A 21,649-nucleotide genomic window follows, 5' to 3' on the forward strand; every position below is an offset into this window, starting at 1 on the left:
ATTTTAATATATTTTTAAACAAAAAAATGTTTTAAAAAACAATCTTTACATAAACATAAAACACCATCTCCTTATTGCTTATTGCTCGAGAGAAGTCTTCTCTTTTCTTTTGGGACAAGTTAATGAAAAGGGGTTGGTAATTAGTCTTGGATTAATTATTATTATTATTTCCACATTAGTCTAATCTGGGTGATCTAGCTATAACAACCACCGTGATAATTTGAAGACATACATGGCCCCCTCTCTTAGCATCACCATGGGAGAAAACCATGAAGTGCACTGCTTTCTAATATAGCTCCTCCTCCTCCTCTTCTTCTTTCTTTCTTTCTTTCTATTTTAACGGTTAGAAGATGTTCTTAAACTAATTTATTTGTTAATAGAGATTAAATTTTTTATCCTAATGATTTTAAAAATGTGTTAGCATCTTACTCGATAAAGTCAGAGATTTGAATTTTCTTAACATTAAATATAATATATGCTTGTTTGTGTCATTAAAACTCGTTAGAGAAACCTATTTATCATGACTTTTATTTAATTTACTGCACAATAAAAATATAATCAATGTAGATAGATTTGAAACCACACCAACATTTGCTTCACTTTTATTTAAAAGCATCAATAGGTCTCACCAATGTAACGTTACACTTGCTCGAGTCATTTAAATTTCAAAATGGTCAGGTTGGTTCGAAAAGCAAGACACTCAATTGGTTCTGATCGAGATCTATTATTCTATGTGACCCACTTCTCTGGTGACGATGATGATGAATCATTAGCATGCTTTTTTTAATCACCTAGTATATACAAATACATGTTCTGCTTTCCTAGCTGCTTTCTTTTTCGGGGGCGGCGGCAGCGGTAGCAGCAATCTAGCTGGCTGTAGCTGGTTGTTGAATTTGAGATGGGGGCTAACTCGTGTACGGATCGATGATTTCAACACCTTAAATCTTGTCAGTCCTCGTGGGAAATGAAATGTAGACGATGGATGCCCTGTTGAAATCTTGAAGAGCCCTGGATTCAAAATAAATTAATTGAAACCCAACCAGCTGCCATCGTCAACTGCATGGATGTATACCTGGAACTACAGAGAAGATCAATTCTCTTGCATTGCCATCTTGTAATGCCCCGTGGTTGCAACAATTTATCCCAAGAGGATTGGGAGGTATATGTACTCTTCAAATCTCTACATTTTGAGTTTGAGTTTAATGGAAACTTAAATGGATGATAGATTTCTTATGAATACATAAGTGAAAATATAAATTATCATATCAAATCCTGTAAATAACCCATAACTCTAAAACTTGAAAAATTTAATGGATTTAGCATATTAATTTGAATTGAACTAAACCAGTCCTAAATGATGTTGTTTGAAGAACTTGTTTTTTTAAAATAAAATATTATCATTTTTGGCAAATTTTCAAGTTAAATGAAGTATTTTTCAAGCTGATTTGCGGGTCAGATTAATTTTCACATGGTTTATGTATAAAACCCTGCTGATATCAGGTTTCAAGATAATGAATTAATACATTAACCAGCCGGGTTCGACCGAGTTATTGTAATACTTAAAAAGCCCTCATTGAAACATAATTTTATTTACTGTGAAAACAATATTAAGCAAGAGCTGTCAAGCGTGTAAAATATAAAAGGTATTGATCTTGACAAAGTACCAACAAGTTAGGTTAAAATTAGGTGCATATCTGCAGCATTCCTTAATGTTTAGCGTTGGAGGAATGTTCATATCGTGACAGTTAAGCTATCCTTTCCTATCTGGAATTTAAGCAAAAAAATTCTCTGTTTCAGAAGACATCGACTCATAAATTTCCTCAATTATATCATTCAAGCAAGAACAACCTGTTATCTTCAATAGACATCACACCAAATAATTACGATAACGAAAAATAAATTTGATTAATTAGCTGTACTGGACTTGGAATTAATGCATTCACTGTTTTTATCTTGAAAAAAAAAGAAGACTTTCAAACTATATAATTTCTAGATGTAAAAACTAGTGTAGCTTACCAAAAATAATTTGACATATGATTGACTCGAGATTTAGATGAATTTAAATTAAAAAATATAACAAATAATACATTTGAGTTGATTTTTTAAAACTTGGTCAAAATTTATCAATTTTTTTATAAAATAATACTGTTTTGATTTTTTTTATTAAAAAATAAGGTTAATTTAGATTAATTTTTTTAAGTCGCCTTACTTTGAAATGATTATAAAATTGAGTTTTATAATTATAATAAAATTAATATAAAATAGAAATAAAGAGAAAAAAGAGAGGTTGATATCTAATTAATATCTTTATTTCCTTTATATTCTCTTATCTTCAAAGACAAAATTGCTATAGAGAGAAAATACAAATAGTAAATTTGTTTATTTCTATTTGATATCTAATTAATATCCAATTTGTTTACCTTGGAAATAGAATTTACAAGATTTTATTCTTCATTTAAGGTCTTTATTTCCTTTATATTCTCTTATATATCTTCAAAGACAAAATTGCTAGTAGTGAGAAAATACTCTTCAATCAAATAGTAAATTCTTCAACGTAACCTCTCTCTTTTTTTCTTTTTCTAATTTAAGAATCAAATCCTTTTGATCAATGAATTTGTTGTATATGTTCTTTGAATGAATTTGTAGTCATTCACACACACACACATACATATATTTTATCCTTTCAAGTCATGCCAATGATTTAAGACCATACAATGATTCCAACCATGTTAGCAAGCAACCACATTAAAGGTTTTTCCCATCAACAAACTTGGGAAGGCCAACAATTTCTTTTTTTTTTTTTAAAAAAAAGAGTATATTTCCCACAACGTTGAATGAAATCATTCACAACCCTACAAAAAAAAAAATCAATTATTAATTCAACACAGAGAGAGATCGAACAGGACAGCAAAATATGGAGACCCACAAAGGAACATTGGACAGCTGTTTGGCAACCCTTGTCTTTGCCACCCTGTTCTCACCTTTCTCTTCACAATCTCTCTCTTTACCCCTTTATAAACCCGCACCCACACCCACACCCACACAGAAACACCTACCATCCGCATTACTACAAGCTGTTGTCTTCATTCTCTCTCTGCAATTTCTCTCTAAACAAATCTCATTTCAAAGAGGAATTGTAGGGTCTTTCTTTCTTTGCTCAACAACAAGAAAATGGAGGCAATGAAAATGAAGGTCTTTGCTGTCTTGATGGTGGTCTTGATGGCCTTTTCAACCATGCAAAAGGCAACAGCTGCCGATGCACCAGCACCAAGCCCAACATCTGATGCCACCATCTTTGTTCCCACATTCTTGGCATCTTTTGTTGCTCTTGCTTTTGGGTTCTTCCTTTGAGCCACCCAACTTCAACTCATTAGATGCTTTACCATGTTTTTTTCTCATTTCTTTCCCTCCCCATCTTTCTTTCTCCCTCCCTGATCGCATTTCTGTACTCTTTTGTAATCTTGGATCTTTCACGCTACAACATGGGAGAGACAAAGGAAAGAGGGAGAGGAAATGGGTTGGGATTTTTCTTCTTCTTATTTTGTATTTATTTATGTATTGTTGATCTTTAAAGTCATGTACTTGGAGTGTGATTGATATATTTTATGGCATTTGTATTGTAATTATCACGACTTGTAGAATTCTTGTGTCTGTATTTTTTGGGGAGGGGGGGATTGTGGAGCTAGAGTACTAGCTAGCCTTTAGCTTGGATTTGTGCTGGTGGATTTTGTCCATCCATTATTCATGTATCCTACTTGCCTTTGAGCTTCTGTCACTTGTATTTGTGATTTATTCTAGTAATAAATCTTCTTTTACTTCTACTTCTCCAATGAATGCTTGGTTTTCTTTCTTTTTTATGAGAGTAACTGGTGTTCTTCTCAACCATTTGATCACCTTCTAACAAATTCCATAATTGAGGCTTAGAGGGGTCATTAAGAAAAGATTGCTGTTAAACAAGTGAAAGAAAGAGCTGAGAGCTTTTGTTGGAAAGATGGTAATGAGCTGTAGTTTGGCAGATTCTACTGGATTTGTGTGGTGAAGATGATGATTGGTGCTTGTTGGGGCCGTCAATTTTGACTGTATTAGGTACAATATCACTGAATTTGAAGGCATGGCCTACCATGTGAACGTAGAGATATGGTTACAATTTCATAACATGGGAAGAAATAAGGTCCAGAATCGAATGGCCTGATAGTTTATAGGAAAGGAATTGTTTTGCTACAAAATCCTGGCAGAAGCGTCTCTATGATAATCACTGTCCAATTCAAATCTGTAAAAGGGCTTCCAAAATAACAATAACCAAACCTTAATTCCAAGCATTGGAGATGTTCTGATTCTAAGGGCCAAATGCATCTTATATCTTAGGTGACACATTCCAACTTGGAAGGCTAAATGGCCTGGGAAATATTGCCCTTTGCCCTGATGCACCATAGCCCCACAAGAAAGATATTATGCAGTTTGATAGAGACACATGATTCTTCCTCTGTTCTCATGAACTTTACCATTGATAGATGATAGCCGTCAAAACTTTCGGGATACCCTACACAATGATATGCCACCATAACCCTGCTGAATTCTACAATCAATTTTGATTATCAAGGGAAACCATAGTCATTAATGGAAAAAACTAGTTTGTTATCACTCAAATTCTGTCACAAAAGGTTCCATTGTCATTAAACTCTGCCATCCTTGAGTTCCCCATTAATTTCACCTACTATAATTTATTTTTTTTAGAATCACTATTGAGGCCATCCAATCCCTAAACCACACCACAAATGCATTGGATTATTAGACTTGGGCATTTTATCAAGCAATGTTATGAGAATTATGATTAAGAGGGCAGGGCAGGAGTTAAAACCAGTAGTTGATGTGAAATTGTTAACAAATGGCACATGCTTGTTGGGGCCTAGAATGTGAGATTGCAGCCTCCCCTGTAAAGCTTCATACAAATATTAAGCTTTGTAAACCTCTCTATGCCCTTAATCATGGATAATTATGCTCACTAATATATTGTTTAGTTAGTTGGAATCCAAGCACCTGCTGCCCATTATAATTTTGTTTTCACATGCATAATCAACTAAATTAAACAGAGGATATATGAATAAAAATGCTTGCAAAGATGAAATGTGGAATCTCACATCATTTGTGTGGAAGTGACCACATATCCAGACCAGAATCACCAGGCAGAAGTGGTTGGTTGGGGTAAGCTTTGTCTGGACGCCAAGACTTGGCATAAAAAACCATGGCTTCTAGAAATTAGTGCCACCCATATCCTGTCCCTTTTTTTTGTTTCCTCTTAAATTATTTTTTGGTTTGTTGAGAATCCATTATTGACACGAAACCCGCTCGTTTGGTGTAAAGTACGGGTTTCGTGTAAAGTAGATTGTTTTGGAAAATATTCTATATGAATTTTTTTTTTTTTACTGTTTACTTCAAATTTAGTGAGCCTCTGATTCAAGCTAGAAATGGAACGAGCTAATTGAACTTGAAGAAGTTAATTGAAATCTATTCAATTCAAAACAACATCATTTTAATTTATTTATTTTTGAATTGTCCGGGATAGATTCAATATCCATGGCTCGGTTATGTCAGTAAAAACTACTTGAAACTAATGTATAGTGTTTAGTCGTGTATGGAAAATGAGGTAAAAAGGAAATGGCAAGAATTAATTGATCAGGTTTATCAACGGAAGAAAAACATCTTCCATCTCAGTTATAAGAGAACCAAAATAATAACCAAAAAAAAAAAAATTGAACTAGATGAAGAACAATGGACACTATTACAATGGTGATAATGTCTACCATAAACTAAAGATCTCTACAAACATGCTGTGCCTAGAGAAACAATGAACTGCCCTATGCATTTACATCTTCAGCATCTGCTGTCAAAACTATACCTGTTAGATCTAACTATTTCTTCCCAAACATTTCATTCCTTACTTTCTAGGCCTTCAAAAAGGAGGGCTATCTATCAGCAGGCTACAATTACGTTTACATTTTACAGTTTATTGTACATAGGAGGATGAAGGCACGGTGCAGCACGGAACGGACAGAGCTTTGCTTGAGATTTCTGAGTCTTCTTAAATACCTAGAAAGAGAAAAACCAAGCAAGTTGCTTCTCTTATACCTGTGACCGACCAGGCTGTGAAGAGAGCTCTTTATCAGCAAAATGAAGCAGTCTTCTGAGTCTTAAAACCATGTCACAATGAAATGGGAGAGCAGTTCGTCGCTCCAAGTATGCTGGGCTCACAGTCATCCAAGATAGGGCTTGAAGTTCTGCTGCGATGTTTACAAGAATGAATTGGGTCCTGATTTCTAAATCTTTACCATCTGTGCCTGAAGTCCGCCCCCCTTGCTTCATAATCCCTCTATACATTTTATCTTCGGTCATGTTGTTACCTCCATAATAATCAATGAGATTCACAGAAAGAACTGAAGGCCATTCTTCTCTTGCATCGCTCCTATAGTCATTCCTCATGGAAGGTACAGCTTTTGAAACCACGAAACCAGTGGAGAGAGGAATTGCAGATCCCTTACTATGAAGGAGATGAGCAAGTGGTGGGGATTCAGCAGTGAGGCATGTGGGGTGCTGCAAAGGTGTTGGGGGAAGGAAGCGCATGCTGGGTGACGGAATCAAAATGTAAGACGCGGATGTTGAACCAAGAGACTTGACAGGAGAGATACCTTCCCGATAGATTGAGGGGCCAACACTACCGCCATTTCCTCCTACACAAACTTTTGCTGTTAGTACTCAAGGTAATAAAGTTTCAAATTCCAGCCCCGGGTAGTGAAGGAAAAGATCCAAAAAATCTCAACAATCACCTGATTACAAGGGTTTGATCACATGTGCTAAGATATTAACAACTCCTCTAAACAAGCCACAACGAAAATATTTCAAATGTTCCTATAAGTCACCAAGTATGTGTGCCTCTGTAATTGTCCATGCATGCCCAGTAAAACCATTCCCAATAATTGAGCAACATAATGTAAGCTTTTAATATGTTTATTATTGTGCATCTTCATCACCACTCCAACATAAGAACATTATCTAAGGTCACACCAAAGATTTCCCACAAGGACACCAAGACTATGCCAAGGTGTCCATCCACATCCAAGAAAATAAGATGGCTGATAAAAAGTAGCTACAAGAGACATCAAAACCAGATGCAGCAAACAATAGAGGAAGAATGCGAACTTTTTTAATAAGAGCATCAAAATGCTTTGAATATGAATGCATTGAGGGGAAATAAAGAATGAGAGTGAGGGAAAGAATATCATCTTACCAGGAGATGGCATATCGGCCTGAAACATTAGATGTAAGGAATGGTCGACTGAAATTGTAACAAAAGTGATGCTCTGAACCCACTGAAGCATCCCCCTTGAGTTGTCAACAACAGTGTGCCCACCCATAAGCTGTTTTCTTGAAGAAGGTTGCCCCAAACCACCCTTCAAATAGCCAGATGCTTTCAAGAGAGGGCTATACAATGGACTAGGTGAGGAAGGCAGGGTTCTTTCTTGAATTAAACTCATCTCCTGCTGCTGCAAGGAAGCACCATTAGTGCTTGCAGCCATCCCATCAGGCATTGAGCGCCGTAGTTGCAGTGGCCATTTCTTCACCTCAGAACCCCCAACTGAATAAATGGCTCTCTGCCACTCTGTTTAATCACATAATAGAAGAAAAATAACACAATGTTAATGCCAAAAGGATAAAACAAAAATAAAGGTCATGTCATAATTACAGCATCAGAAAATCCTTCAATCAACAGGCTAAATGGATAATAGGTGCACGCGACTATAAATTCCTGGCAACTTAGCAACAGGTTACAAATACTATAAACCACATACAGGCACTCCAAAACTACAGCCATTACTGGTAATTGGTAAGTGAAGTAAAATGAAAGACATCTATTATTTAAACTGAATTCATAAACCATTTACTTGTTGCACTTGAACAATAAAATAGTCATGAAGCAGCTATTCCAACTAGCGGACATGACAAATCAATTGACAGTAAACATCAAATAGAGAACAATGGAAGACTATGTGAAAGGAACTTTTGTACCTATGTACTCAAGCTCAAAGAAGCTTCCAATGCGAGTAATCACAAAATCTCTAGGCTTTACACTGCCAGTATCAGGAGAGGAGCAAGACTGAAGTATCTGACATCCTTGCTGCAAAACTTGCACAAAAAGGCATTGCAGACCTTTTGTATCCTGGCGGCTGCTAATTCCACCAAAAGGGAATATATGGCTGTCAAGCAATTCTCCTCTTGCATCTGTCCAGATGCAAACTAGCCAACGCCAGTCCTCTGTCCATCCATAGCAGCAATGCAGGCTTGGAAGTGCTTTTTGATGACTAGATCCAAAGCCAGCGGGCTCAGATCCATCATGTTGAGAGCTACATCCAGTATCCACACTCCCTGCTGAGCTTGCACTTTGCATGAAGCTTCCACTGCTATCATCAGATTGCATCTTCAAAGATTCAGAGCCTAAATTACCAAAAACTGCAGGCGTGACAGCATGCTCCAGAGATCCAGGCTCTGAAAGAATAAAAAGTGGTTCAAACATGTAGTGAATCTCATCTTGACAAGAAAAATCTCCATTTCTGTTTGGATCACAGGTCAAGCCTCCAGTCCTCATTGTTTGCCAGGAATTATCCCAGGTACCGGCTCTCATTCTAGAATCAATATCAGCCTCTCGTGGTAAAGAATTCCATATTGCTGGAACAGAACTCATTTGTGTTAATGCCGAGTGAGATCTACTTGACGCTGATGATGACTGAACATCATTTGAAGATCCTTTTGAAATTCGCCGAGCCTTATTGTAGACAGTGAAAGCAGTCTCCTTAAGAATGATGAGCTCATTAAGAGCTGGACTTGTAACCCTAAAAATGGCATCAACTGTCACGATTTGCAATACCAATTTAGGAGTGCTAAACCCTGAAAGTACTAGAACATTCGATGCTGATGCATCATCCACAGCTGCCAAGCTGCTTAATGCTTTTCTGACCTGACCCAGCACCATAGACCTCCTCTCTCTATCAGCTGGGGGAATGATTGATCCAATAGCAACAGAGGATTCAATGACAGTTTGTAGAACTGCAGCAGGTTCAGGAAAGGGGCACACCACATAGATAACCTAAGTAACCATCAGAGAGGTATTCAGTTACAGAATAATTTACTAGCATGCTGTTATGTGCCTGACACAAGATGCAGACAAGCATACTGTGGCCACTAAATAAACATATTATTTCCTGCTCAAGAAACAGAAACACAACGTAATAGTACACAGCATGATTTGAATTCTACAGATTATGGAGCTTAAAACTAGCAGAAAGTAATAACAAACCAATCTAGATTGCCCGAAAGCACATAAAAAACATGATTTCAGGAAGCAGTGTCCAATCATAACAAGATAACACAAGTAAAATCATAAGTTAATGACATCATCCATCAAACACGGAGAGCATTTCTCATCAACAGTGGTGGCTAAAAGTGAAAGAATTGGAAAACACCATACTAATAATGCCATTTTGGGATACAAAAGGCAAAGCAATTGGAGAAAAAAAAAAAAAACCAACACATCCTTTAGAAAAGGAAAATAGAAGTTGCTACTTACCATACAAGAACTGCTACTTCCTTCTTTTGGGTTTGTCAATAATGATGGACCAATTTTCAAAGCCTTGACAGCTTTTGAGAGGGACTTAAGATAGCTCGCCAGGTCCCATCCATTGGAGAGAGAGAGAAAATAATCACTTATTGATCCCACAAGAGATGCATTACTGCTTTCTATCTTCATTGATTGAGGGCAATCAAGTAGTACGAAACCAGTATACAAAGATTTCCCAGCATCCATCTCCATATGGTTTCCCAAACTCTGAGGTGAATGAGTTCCCAGTTTGCAAGTTTCATAAACTGAAGGGAAAAAAAGAGTCACTTAAACTGAACCAATTTTTACATGATGACATGGAGCCATTGAACTTAAATGAATTACTCAAATAGGCATGCAATAGAAAAACACATGATTGCACACACATTGATAAATCCACGAAAGTTTCATGAAACATGTGTTCTATAAGTTAGGTATAGAAACACAAGTGAAAAGAATAAGTCAATAGCAGAGGCTTTTTTCCTCTACCGCTAGGAAATTCTTTAACAAAAGAAAAACAACTTCCCTAAAAGACTGGGATCACAAAATTTTATGCAGCAAAATTCTCACATAGTTTTTAGCAAAACTTGAACAGAATCTAGAAATCACTTCCTCCAAGAGAAAAGTATGTGGGACCCTTCCCCTCATTGGAATGGTTGGGCGTATTTTATGTTCATGATGAATTGACACATCACCAGGGCAAGAATATACACTCACCAGTTCCAAGTTGTTGGAAAAAATCTGCAGCAGCAGAAGTAAGGGGATCAATGTCTGGACATACAACATAATAACTAATCTGCAAAAGTTAACAAACAATAAAGTTGCATTATCATCTACAATGAAATCCACAAAAGATATCTTTCAGAGACAAAAAAAACAGGGATACAAAACAGACAGCAGGAGTATCCTTAGAATGCACTGGTTGCAAGGCTCTTACTGGTTTTGGTGAAGCGTATGGTTCAAAAGGAGCCTTTTCCCAGAGTTGTAAAGAGCTTGCCGATGTCTTAAGCCAATCATCCTGGTACCTATTAGACAAAAAAGAAGAAGCACATATCATTCACAATGATACGGACTATTAAAGCTGAATGAAAAAATTGAACTCACAGAGCTATCTCAAACATTCCCTTCACATTCACTGAAAAAGAGGAAAGGCAATGCTCATCTAAAGATATTAAATTTGTTTCTTAATTTATCAGGTGTTGACGTGGAGTCAAAACCAATCACAATACATACCCAACAAGAATAGCAGGTGAGGGAAGAACAAACACTGGCGGCTTTATCCTGGAATGCAGCTCTGGCTCTATTTCCTGGTTTGATCTCCTTTGGGATGTCTCATCCACTTTAGCTCCATCCAATGTACTGGATGCTGCAGCGATTGAGAAAATGTTAAGCACCTGTAAATTCAAAAGCCAAACATGCCATGGGATGTGCAAGTGAACACAACATTACCATACCTTTGAGGGAAGATGATCCAGCAGCACAAGAAAGGGCTGGGCTCATTGGTTCTCCAACAGGCAGTGTTACAATGCTTGAACAATCTTTGCATCCACTTAAAGTGGACTCCCCAATGGGTCCATCGCATGTGGTTGCTACATCACCTGACTGAAAACGGCCTTTGCACCATTCAGTGACACATAATGGACCATCCAAATTCCCAAATGCAGATTTTAAGGCTGTTTTAATTTCAGACTGCAGCAAGCTAGTCACTGCAGAAGAATGAATCTGAGGAATGGGAAAGTGGTTCTCATCATAATACAGAAAAAGATGCTTAGATGGAGAAATATAGTAACTGTTCGACCATTATCCCACAATAAATTGAACTAAAGGAAAAACAAAAGCTTACATCAGCAGAAAGTGGATCAACTAGTTCTACGCCAGCAATGTCCAGAGAATGACAAGCAGCCAAAGCCCCCCCACAACCTGCATGGACCATGGAAGGCCCACAAGAAAATCCACGCCTCCAATGTTCTTGTAATGCAAGCCAACCATAAGGACCATCACCACAATCTGCATCCAGAGACACATCAACGAAGGAAGTAGCTTGTTGGACGAGCAATGCCAAGCCATCCAAAAGCTCCTGCAGCGGCTGCTGCCTTTGCCTATAAGAGAGAATTCCTTCCTCGCTGAATGAATGGTGTGGCAAGGATGCGCTAACTTCAATATTTGGTGAACTAGTATGTTTTGTTAATTTAGGAACTCCAACAGAGCGCCAAACACCTACAGGTGCATTGAGGTGTCCATCTAGCAATCCCCCATCCATATCCCCAGCAATTCTAACTGGTATAGATTCTTTTTTCTTCACTTCATACCTGCCAGATATGCTGTCCGTCATGGTACTTGCATCACCGTGCAGCTGATTCAAAACAGTGCTTCCACTTAACCTACTCAAATTGACCGGTGTAGGGTTACCATAAGACAACAGCATGTGTCGCATACTGCACATGGAAGCTTGAAACATAATGCATTCTACTTCAGTTGCCAGAACAGTCTTCATAGAAGATAAGAAATTTTCAGCTCCTAGTATGCCATCGCTCATTTTCCTCTGGACAGATTTGACAGTATTTGAGGAATTGGAAGTCAATAATGGAGATGGCACCATTGCCTCACTTGTAGGATGACTTTCATTAAATATGAAAGTTCTTCTATCACGATGCACTTTCCCACTTTCCACAAGAGTGTAATATTTTTTTGTGTCATTCCTTCCAGCACCTGTTTTCAGATTCACCTGCATACCAGTTTTCTCATTTCTTCCTTCAAAGAAAGGAGAAGATGGTGGTGTTGCACCATATGCATACTTATTTGAACTTGGATTTGAGCTCTCCACTTGGCGAGATTTTGGACAATATGGGCGTCTGAAAATTGATGAGGAGAATTCGCTTGTAGGGGTTTCAACTGCACCATATTCTGGGGCAAATGTCAACAAAGCTTCGGCTTTGATTAAATAATCAAACTCACCTGAAGAAGATGGTGGAGTGCAGTTCACTGGAACTAATGCCAGAGCACTGTGAGTGGCTTCTTGGCTTTTGCTGGCACTTTCATCTATGGCTACTGCAGGAGATGGATTAAAACTTTCGAAAGATGGGAAAGCTGCTGGCAGAAGCATCTGATCCACAACATCCATTACCCCTATAGGGGTGTTAGCAACTTCAACACAATCTGGACCAGAAAACAGAAGAGCCTGTGACTCTGCTGTTCCAGGAGGCTTCACAAAACAAAGGGTTGGAATTAGTTCCAGAAAAGCTTAAAATTTTATTTTGCTTTACTATAACAAGGCAATAAAGCAATTATAGACCTTCCAAGCTCCCAAGGAGAAAATTGATAAGAAATTCTCGAACTTCAATTCAAATAAAACATCTATATTCTAGTGCTATTTGGCAATTGATAGAATGCAACATCAAGGTCTATCAGCAGAAAGAAATGCCTTCTAGGTTCACAAGGACAGTAATAATCTGTATTGAGTGTCAAGTATTCCATTGCTTTGTATGGAGTATTTTATTTCCTGTGTCACAAAATGTTTTCCCATCGACGTATCTACAATTCTTATACTTTCCTTTCAGTGGATAATCGTTCAATAAAAATTTGTGTGCAAGCATGCATACAAATGAATATCTCCTAGTTGTGCACTGTGTTACGCTTGCAGTTTATGAGAGATTACCTCTCCAAAAGGCAGATCATCATTCTCAAAGAAGTCGCCAAAATCACCAAATTCAGAGAGAAGAGCTTGGATATCCATTCCTGCACCCCTGTCATCATCCCAATCCCAACGAGATCCAATCTGCTCATTTGCAATTCCTGTAATAGCTGAAACATTAACTTCAATTGAACCAAACTCTTCCATAGGAGCATTTTTAACCGTGCCCACTTGAACATATGGCTCAGTCATTCCTGTTCGAGGACGCTTAGAACCCTGCATAAGAAATTCCAGCATAGTCATCTGTCTGAATCCCACAAAATGTCTAAAACAAACACACATAAAGACAGGTTCAAGTGCTGTTCAAATTCATCATCCATAAAGACAAGTTTCCACTTTCCAGTGTCCCTTAACTAGTAACAACCCGTTCAAACCATGTCCAGAAAATCATGAAAAAGGAACCCATCTTGCCTAACAAAAAATGTAAGGCAACAGCATCAAAGGCTCATGCCTAGATCATATTGACAAGATATATATGAAAAAAATGAAGATAATCACCTACAACTTCTAATGAGGAGTAATTAAGTGCAGCCATAGTCAACTAAAGGGAGTGGTTTCTTTACCCCTGTATACCTTCTTTGCAGGATAAAACTCAATCAAGCCGTATATTGCTCAAGAGGAGACCACATGAGAGTCAATTACGAGAGCAATCTAGTAAGCAGACCATGGGAGTGCATATTCAACCCCAACTCAGAATCCACAGTTTGGGCAATTGATAGTTTAATTGTAGGGGAAACTTAGGCAACAGCATCAAATGTTCACACCTAAATCATATTGAGGGGAGCTCCAGGAATGAGAAATTTTAATATTAATCAAAACATTAGCAATCATACAGAAATCCCTGCTAGAGGCCAAAGGCATCATAAAAGCAGTAACCCATGTCTAACCCTCCCTAGCCTCTATCACTTTGGAAATAGGGTTGAAAATGGGCTGATATGCATTTAGGCAGAATCATGGATTGTTAGGATTGCTGAAGTACCATAAAGGTCCTAGACATCCCTTTTACAAATCACAAAAGATATAAGAATAAGATCAAGAATCTAAGGATCCAAGGATTTAGTGTATAGGAATGGCAAGTAGCCTGCTTCTATTGATGAAACACAATACAAGAATGAAACAACAAAATGATCCAACTCACTATAGAACTTGCAATAAGTATAATTTTGTTAGATTGCAGTATATGTGCATGCGTGTAACAATACATACCTGCTGGACAGTTGCCAACATGAAATGACAATTACATAATCTACTTTGCTAAATTCAACTATGTGAAGAAGACATTGAGCTATGTACTGGCAATTTCTGCACAAGAAACGACTACCTTGTGGGAGTTACTATATGGCATAATCTTGTGAAATATTAGGCTGACAAAGGCTATAGCACTCAAGGCATCTATGAGATTTCCGTATTCACAATTGTTTACTCTATTTAGTTTATACAACAAGAAAGCCTCAATTCCAAACTAGTTAGGGTCAGCTATATGGATCCTTTGGTGCCATTCTAAAACGATCATATACCAATCTATCTAGTTTGTGCACACTTAAAAAGAAAAACCCATGCCGATAAGATAACTCAAAAACAGGAAAAGATGCTTGTCCCTTGTGTATAGATTTTGTCAACATGTCATTATATTTAGACTTTAGTGTGTACAACACCATCTTCATCTTCAGCTGAAACATAGGTATCCTTGTCTACAGATAATGAATAAACTCAAGGAATGTAGAAGTCAATACTATGAATATGGATTAAAAGGAGTACCAATTTGAGGTCATCAATTTCCATCTGACCATTGGAAGATAAACCGGATTTTCTGCAAGATAATGAATCACCATCAGCCTCAGCCTCAAGCTCACCGGTGGTCATCTTGTAATCACTATCACTGGAGCCGCTGCTTATGGAGCTGATGCTGCTACTATTACTATTGCTACTACTGTTATAGCTGTGCTGCATACGTAATCCATTAGATTCCATCCAAGATCCTTCCAGAAAATCTGTATCACCACCACTGAAGAAAGAAGAAAAATGTAAGAGCCAAACTGAAGATTAAAGACCATAATTCCTGTAAGGAGTCTTTTTTTTTCCAAAACCTTTTTACTAATTATTGAAGTAGAGAAAAAATCAAAGTGTATGTATCACTAAATGAGAAGTCAATATAATTTTTTAAACATTATTCATGTTGATGACAAGGACATAAAAATAAGGATGTGTTGGGTCCATAATTACAAGACAGGCAGTATCTATTCAAGTCTAGCTTGTTCCACTAAACTACATTTAACCAGTGATAAAAATTACCATGAAATTTAATCACTGAATGTTTTGTAACACCATGACCTATAAAGAATGGGATTTTCACTTCCCATCACCATTTTTCACTGTAATAACAGCACTTTCTCAAATCACAACCATAAATTACATACTGTTAGTGTATGCCAACAATTTTAAAAATCCCCACCACCAGTTTTGATCTCTATCCCATTTCTTTCATTCTTTGTGTTTTTGCACTTTTTCTAAGCACCCCATACCCCACACCATTTTCTTCAATTTTATATATATATCATTTTCTCCTGGATCAAGCATTAAACTTGAAACATTTGCTTCAAAAGTCAAGATCCAACTATCCTTTTTTGAAGATTTGAGATAAATATCTCGGTAAAAGGATTGTTTTGTAGACAAATATTTTATGACATTGAAGCACAGGGTATTTTTATGATATTTAACCAGTCATAGTGTTGCTATTGTGTTCATTAAGATACAGTATTAAAACGGCTAGTTACTAAAAATTTGCTAAAAGTTGCTTATGCTGCATTCTGAAGATGACCAAGGCAATCAAGCTGTCATTGGAATCGTGATTTGAGAGCATGGCAAACACAACCTAAGGTGGCACATACATGACCTTAAAAAAGACCCAGGCATATAGATAATTGTTAAAAGATAAAGCAAGTGATGGACTGGATTTATTAACTTGAAAAAAATTGGGAACTTTAACAGCATAATTTCTCAAGTAGTATCAGTGATTTTTCTTCCAAAAATGATCATAACTAACCAGTGCATAAAGAATGATGAACCAGGCAGTGATGGCCCTATCCAATTTTGTAGCCAAAATCTGCAAGTACAAAATCAATATTAGCTTAAGCCACATATAACAACATTTATGAACAAACAGAAACAAGTTTTGTGATCATCCCATCTATTAAATTAGAGAATAAATATACCCCCAACCTTGAAAAGTATAACCCTCTCTCCAAAACTAGAAAATAACTACAACATAATTCAATTTACCTTTTCAAAGAAGACCTGGCAAAAGATTTTGGCAAGACTGGGACAACAATTGCTTCAACTGGATATATAAATGCTTTCTCATAAGCTGATAAGTGATCTGGTGATACCTTCTGATCACCTCTCCTTACTGCAGGAGATTCTGCAATATGATTCTTGGATGAATTCTTAGTTGACTGCAAGTTTGTTTCCAATTCCTTGTCACTCTCTGACCTTGGGCAACCCAGTGTAATTTCAACATAGCAATTTTGCTCCCTCAGCTGGCAGCCAGGCCCTTGAGAAGCATGATCCGGCAGGCCAATAAATCCATTCAATGTCTTAGACTTGCCAGAACTGTTGAGGAAAACATAAGTTGCCAATAGAAAATATTAACCCAAACTCCAAAAGAAAGGAAGAAGTGTGAACATACAGAATTCTACATAAAACATAAAATTACCGCATGAAAACTTGCTTGACAAGATCATTTGGACAACATCCTGTCAGTGAACCACGAATTCCATGGGGAGAGGCGATCACTACAAGATGAAAACACAAGAAACAATTTAGAGATTCTGATATAGAAAAGATACGCATAATTGACATTGTCACATGACAAGAAATTCAGCTATTCATAAAGAAGGAAGGGTGGGTGACAAAAATGCCCATAGACAGACCTTTCCACCATCAATATAGGTGGTTAGGGGGATGTGGAATATTTTACAGGTTAAGCAAGTGTAGAAATACTGGATAAATAATTGCTCAATTAAATCATAACCATATGCTTTGCAAATACACATGTTGCTGTATAGAACTCAGAAATGATATTCCCAGTAACATGGCCAAGATATTCCTAGTTGACCATGTGGCACAACCTTGAATACTTGCAATAAGAACAAAATCGCTTGAATGTTGAAAACACTGAAACCTTAGCAGGGCATCCTTCGAATGCCTTCATGATACAAATCACAACATCCCAACATGTTTCATGCATCAACGAACTACCTTCTCCACACTCCACAAGGAAAAGTGATGTCTGCCTAAGCCACAGTCAATTGCACTTTTATGTTTATTTATATTTCCTTCCAGTGATTACTCTGTCTTGTAGGTATTTTAAAGTAGTCGTTCAAACTCAGACAACAATTTTTTTCTCTTATGTTTCTCAAACCAGTATCCACATGTTATGACACTCCTTTTCATATCTCTTTCTTGTTTCAGACACCATCCAGAAGCTATGATTCAACTAGATGAGGTGTTTCTTATCTTATTATACTTGTGTTAACTTACAAAACCCTTTCCTGGATGCTTGGAGAAAGGGTAAATCAAAGCTTAAGCCCTAAAAAACAAGGGAAAAAAAGTGAAATTGGTTCCATAGCTCAATCCAATCTTCAAGCACCATTGTTGCATACCATTCCAGAAATTATGAATTACCTAGACATAATAAACATAACGAAAATAAAAAGGCTTTCTGATTCTGTAATCACCATGAAGATGTCCTAATATTCATGTAAAATACGTGATAAGATCACTTCTAAGAAATCCCAAAATATAATGTGCACCAACCTGGAAGCCTATAACTGGAATTAGAAGAAGACTGTTTTAAAACTTTTTCCACGTCACCATTTGAAAGTGCACGGATATGCCTGAAAACATATTAAACATGTATATTAGGGAAAGTTATTAATGCAGTATCATAACTAGAAACAATTAAGTTACAAAATTTCACCAACTTTGCAGATATTATCGCATGCACAAAGATTGCCTCCTCAGAGGCAGAAAAGATGAATTCAACTGTGGGCCGTCCTTTCCTGCAAAACATCCACCAAAAATAAACTACTGAATACAACCAATTTACATTATTAAAAAGAAACATAAGTTCGACAGCCTAACACAATATTACACCTTTTTACTAGCAGGTTTAGTCATGAATTGGATTGAAAACGAATGGCAGGTGGGGAAAAGCAACAGCAAGGACCCAAAGAAGGCAGAGGCCCTAAAATCATTAAATTGTTTGATATCATGTTTTTGGTGATGAAAATTGCCATCATTATAATTATACTACTATTAATCAAGAAATATTTATGTTCAACCTGAAAAGTCCTTCACTTTGAGATGGATGGTACTTTAAAAATACATCTCCAAACCTCATGTATGAATGCCCGGTCAATGCTCTGTAAATACCAATATAATTTTAGTTTAAAAAATTCAAACAGAAAATATAATGGATGCTTAATATCCAGAAAAAGCAACAAAATTTTACCTCTCTATATAATTCCTCAAAGACTGAGAAAGGGCTGCTGCAACCTCTTCAGAGTCCCCAGGAGCCACCCAAACTCCAGATGTAACAACTACAAAAGAAAGATACAACGAGATTAAACTCATGATAATATAATTATCCACCATTAGCTCAAGTTCCATACAAATGTTGCAAAAAGCGAACAGCAGAGAAGGTAATGACGATAGCAGACATTCATAACCTGCCTGAATCGTTAAAATATGAATTTCAGAAAAAAAATAAAATAAAGGGAGTACCAGCAACAGAGACTCATGAACAAATGTTACCTCTTAATCTAGACACTGCAGCCTGTGCCTTCTCAACAACAGATGAGTAATGTCCAGGAAAGAAAAGCCAGAGCTTTATTTTCTCATCTGTTAGGAAGTTATATAACCAACACAGTCAGACCTCAAACACAGCCTAACCCATGCATGATCACAAGATCAGATTCATTTGTTTGTTTTTCTCTTTCATGCATGGAAGCAAGGACCATGTGGTTGGTAGATGGTCACTGATTGCAATTCTTACCAGGATTATGTAGACCTTGTGATGGATCCCAAGGTCCAACAAAGGAATTGGTCCATGTGCTTAGAAAACCTTCCTTCTGCAACTGAAAATGAGCTGAAAGCACAAGCCATGTAGCAAAGTCTTTCTGCTCTACTTTTACACTGTTCAACCATAAAAAATATCTTTTAATGATCTTTTAACACCTAACTGTGAGTACCATCTCTAATATAATAGATGCTTTTGAGTTCAAATCACAGGCAAAGATGAGGGATGCAAATGATTCTTGCCTGTTATCAGGTAAAGAGTTCAAATCAGATTCATTAGGGAGAAACTGGAACCATGATACATGATGCAGACCACCCTGTAGAAATTGTTGATAAAGTTAAGAAAGGAAAATGGAGCAAAAGAAGGATAGTTATTAAGAAACTACACAAAGATGACATGCATAAAAACTAAATATTCAGTTCAAATTGTTATAAAATGGAAATAAAATTCTGTGGCAAGTTTGATCAGGCATTCAGGCAGAAAAAGAAATTCTCATATTCATAAGAACATTCCGTGCAAGAGAAAATGTAAAATAAAAAAGCTATAACAAAGATTGAAGCCAATAAGAACAAAAAAAAACCCTTAAAAAATGTTGCTAGCCACAAATATGCCAAGATCTTTTGATATTTTACTACCATTTTGGGAAAACAAGTCTTCCATAAAAGGACCAAGGAAAACTTAAGAACAGAAGGGAAAACAGAGGATCTGAGCCATGAAGCTGTTGTTAAAGCCAATTAGGTTTTTTTTTTTTTCATATCTAAAAAGCATTAAGTTTGTCCAGATAACAGAAAAGAATTGTTATTAATGCATGAAAAGGATTTTGAGAAAGCGAAGTGAAGTAAAGTAATTTGGAATAGCTTGACATGCTCAAAGGAATGGCCTATTTGGAAGGAGCATAATTCTAGAATCAATACCAGCACTTACCTATTCATCTAATTTTGGATAAAGAAGCTCAGATGCCATCACTTTAGCATCCGCCATGTGCATCATTACAGGAGTATCTTTACTATACATGCAACTCCCATTTCACTTGGTCAAGTTTCATGATCTCTAGAAGAATGTCTCATTTCCACCATGCATTACATTTTTTCTCTCCTAACAAAATCCCTCTCAATCACTGCCTAGAAAAAACCACATCCCGAAGAACTCCATACATAGCAATCCATTTACACAAAACGCATTCGTTTTTAAATTAAGCAGCTAATACGCCACCACTAACACAAATCAAGTACTGCATATAATGCCACACGACTTTTCAGTTAATTCATCTGAAACTTTAAAACCTTGATCCCATCAGTAAATCGGATCAATTAACAAACTCAAACAAACAATCTAACTCGAACATCCGATAAAACTTAGCATCTCTCTAAATAATAAACTTGAATTTCAATTAATCATCCAGGCACAAAACCCGAAGAATCCTTTGCACTACTCAATAAAAAACAATTCATTAACTAACTACCACGAGAGAGCATTAAGTAATAAATAACAAAAGAGCTGAAAAATAAAGTATGAAAAAAATCATTAAAAATACATACAATTTTGAATACATTGGTCCACATTTTCTCTGTCTTCTCTAACTGTAAAAGCTTTCTTTGTTTTATGCTCAAAAAAGAAAATTACTCCACAAATTACATCTCTCTCGCTCCAACCTGCAAAAGAAATCAAACGGTGAAGCAGTGATATACTCAACAACTCAACGCCGTTTAGTGAATTCGAAAACGAAAAACCCTAATTAACAAAAGCGGAAGAGAGAGACGTGATTTGATTGGCTTACCTATGAAGGAGGAGGAGGAGGAGGAGCAGCAGCAGAAGCTGAAGAAATAAATAAACTGGAAGGAATTGAAATGAGGTTTTGCATAAAATGGATTCCTCGCCACTCCAGGGAAAGGGAGGGAAAGGCCCAGCCAGAGCTCAAGCCAAGCCAGCCCAGTCAAGCCCACGTGTGTTTTGTGTTGTGGGCGAACGAAACCCCTCTTATTAGTGAGTTTTTATTATTATTAAATATATTATCATTATCATTATCAGTATCATATTAATTCAGTCATATTCTTATAATTTTATTTTTAATATTTATTGAGGTATATATTATCATAAAGAATTGAGATAGACTTAATATCTTATTTTAATCGTTTTATAACTATAATGTGTTGTAGCTAAGTTGATTAGCATGCAAGACATGTCAAGGAAATTTGTGTTTATATTGGGTCTATATATATATATATATATATAT

The 21,649-nt window shown here is 36.7% G+C and overlaps 1 protein-coding gene across 3 annotated transcripts; it reads right to left on the reverse strand.

The window, feature by feature from the left end:
* Positions 1 to 5,729: 5,729 nt before the first annotated feature.
* LOC105126091 (mediator of RNA polymerase II transcription subunit 13-like) lies at positions 5,730 to 21,178 on the reverse strand. 3 transcript variants are annotated; one of them, XM_011026839.1, is made up of 22 exons: positions 20,955 to 21,178; positions 19,659 to 19,732; positions 19,393 to 19,532; positions 19,152 to 19,238; positions 18,850 to 18,937; positions 18,680 to 18,760; positions 18,320 to 18,397; positions 18,153 to 18,232; positions 17,050 to 17,128; positions 16,617 to 16,946; positions 16,381 to 16,440; positions 15,096 to 15,342; positions 13,302 to 13,553; positions 11,490 to 12,848; positions 11,101 to 11,368; positions 10,880 to 11,012; positions 10,584 to 10,671; positions 10,364 to 10,442; positions 9,617 to 9,912; positions 8,062 to 9,136; positions 7,283 to 7,654; positions 5,730 to 6,725 (listed from the first exon to the last, which is right to left on the reverse strand). In XM_011026839.1, exons 1-22 carry the CDS (start codon positions 20,976 to 20,978, stop codon positions 6,121 to 6,123), a joined length of 5,895 nt encoding a protein of 1,964 aa, XP_011025141.1. In that variant the 5' UTR covers positions 20,979 to 21,178; the 3' UTR covers positions 5,730 to 6,120. The 3 variants fall into 3 exon arrangements, with proteins under 3 accessions (XP_011025141.1, XP_011025142.1, XP_011025143.1); XM_011026840.1 differs by lacking the exons at positions 18,153 to 18,232; positions 18,320 to 18,397; positions 18,680 to 18,760; ... (3 more) ...; positions 19,659 to 19,732; positions 20,955 to 21,178 and adding an exon at positions 17,877 to 18,005; XM_011026841.1 differs by lacking the exons at positions 16,381 to 16,440; positions 16,617 to 16,946; positions 17,050 to 17,128; ... (6 more) ...; positions 19,659 to 19,732; positions 20,955 to 21,178 and adding an exon at positions 15,614 to 15,617.
* Between the last annotated feature and the right edge of the window lie 471 nt (positions 21,179 to 21,649).

Source organism: Populus euphratica, unplaced genomic scaffold (assembly GCF_000495115.2).
Source record: "Populus euphratica unplaced genomic scaffold, PopEup_1.0 scaffold75.1, whole genome shotgun sequence".
Classification (NCBI taxonomy): domain Eukaryota; kingdom Viridiplantae; phylum Streptophyta; class Magnoliopsida; order Malpighiales; family Salicaceae; genus Populus; species Populus euphratica.

Bases quoted from the DNA above. Each gene is read 5' to 3' on its own strand.
- LOC105126091 (XM_011026839.1), bottom strand. From the start codon at position 20,978: ATGTGGACCAATGTATTCAAAATT. The intron at 18,938-19,151 runs GTAACATTTGTT...TTTCTTTTGTAG, and splicing joins TGCAGTGTCTAGATTAAGAG to TTGTTACATCTGGAGTTTGG. The intron at 9,913-10,363 runs GTGAGTGTATAT...TTTTCCCTTCAG, and splicing joins TTTCCAACAACTTGGAACTG to TTTATGAAACTTGCAAACTG.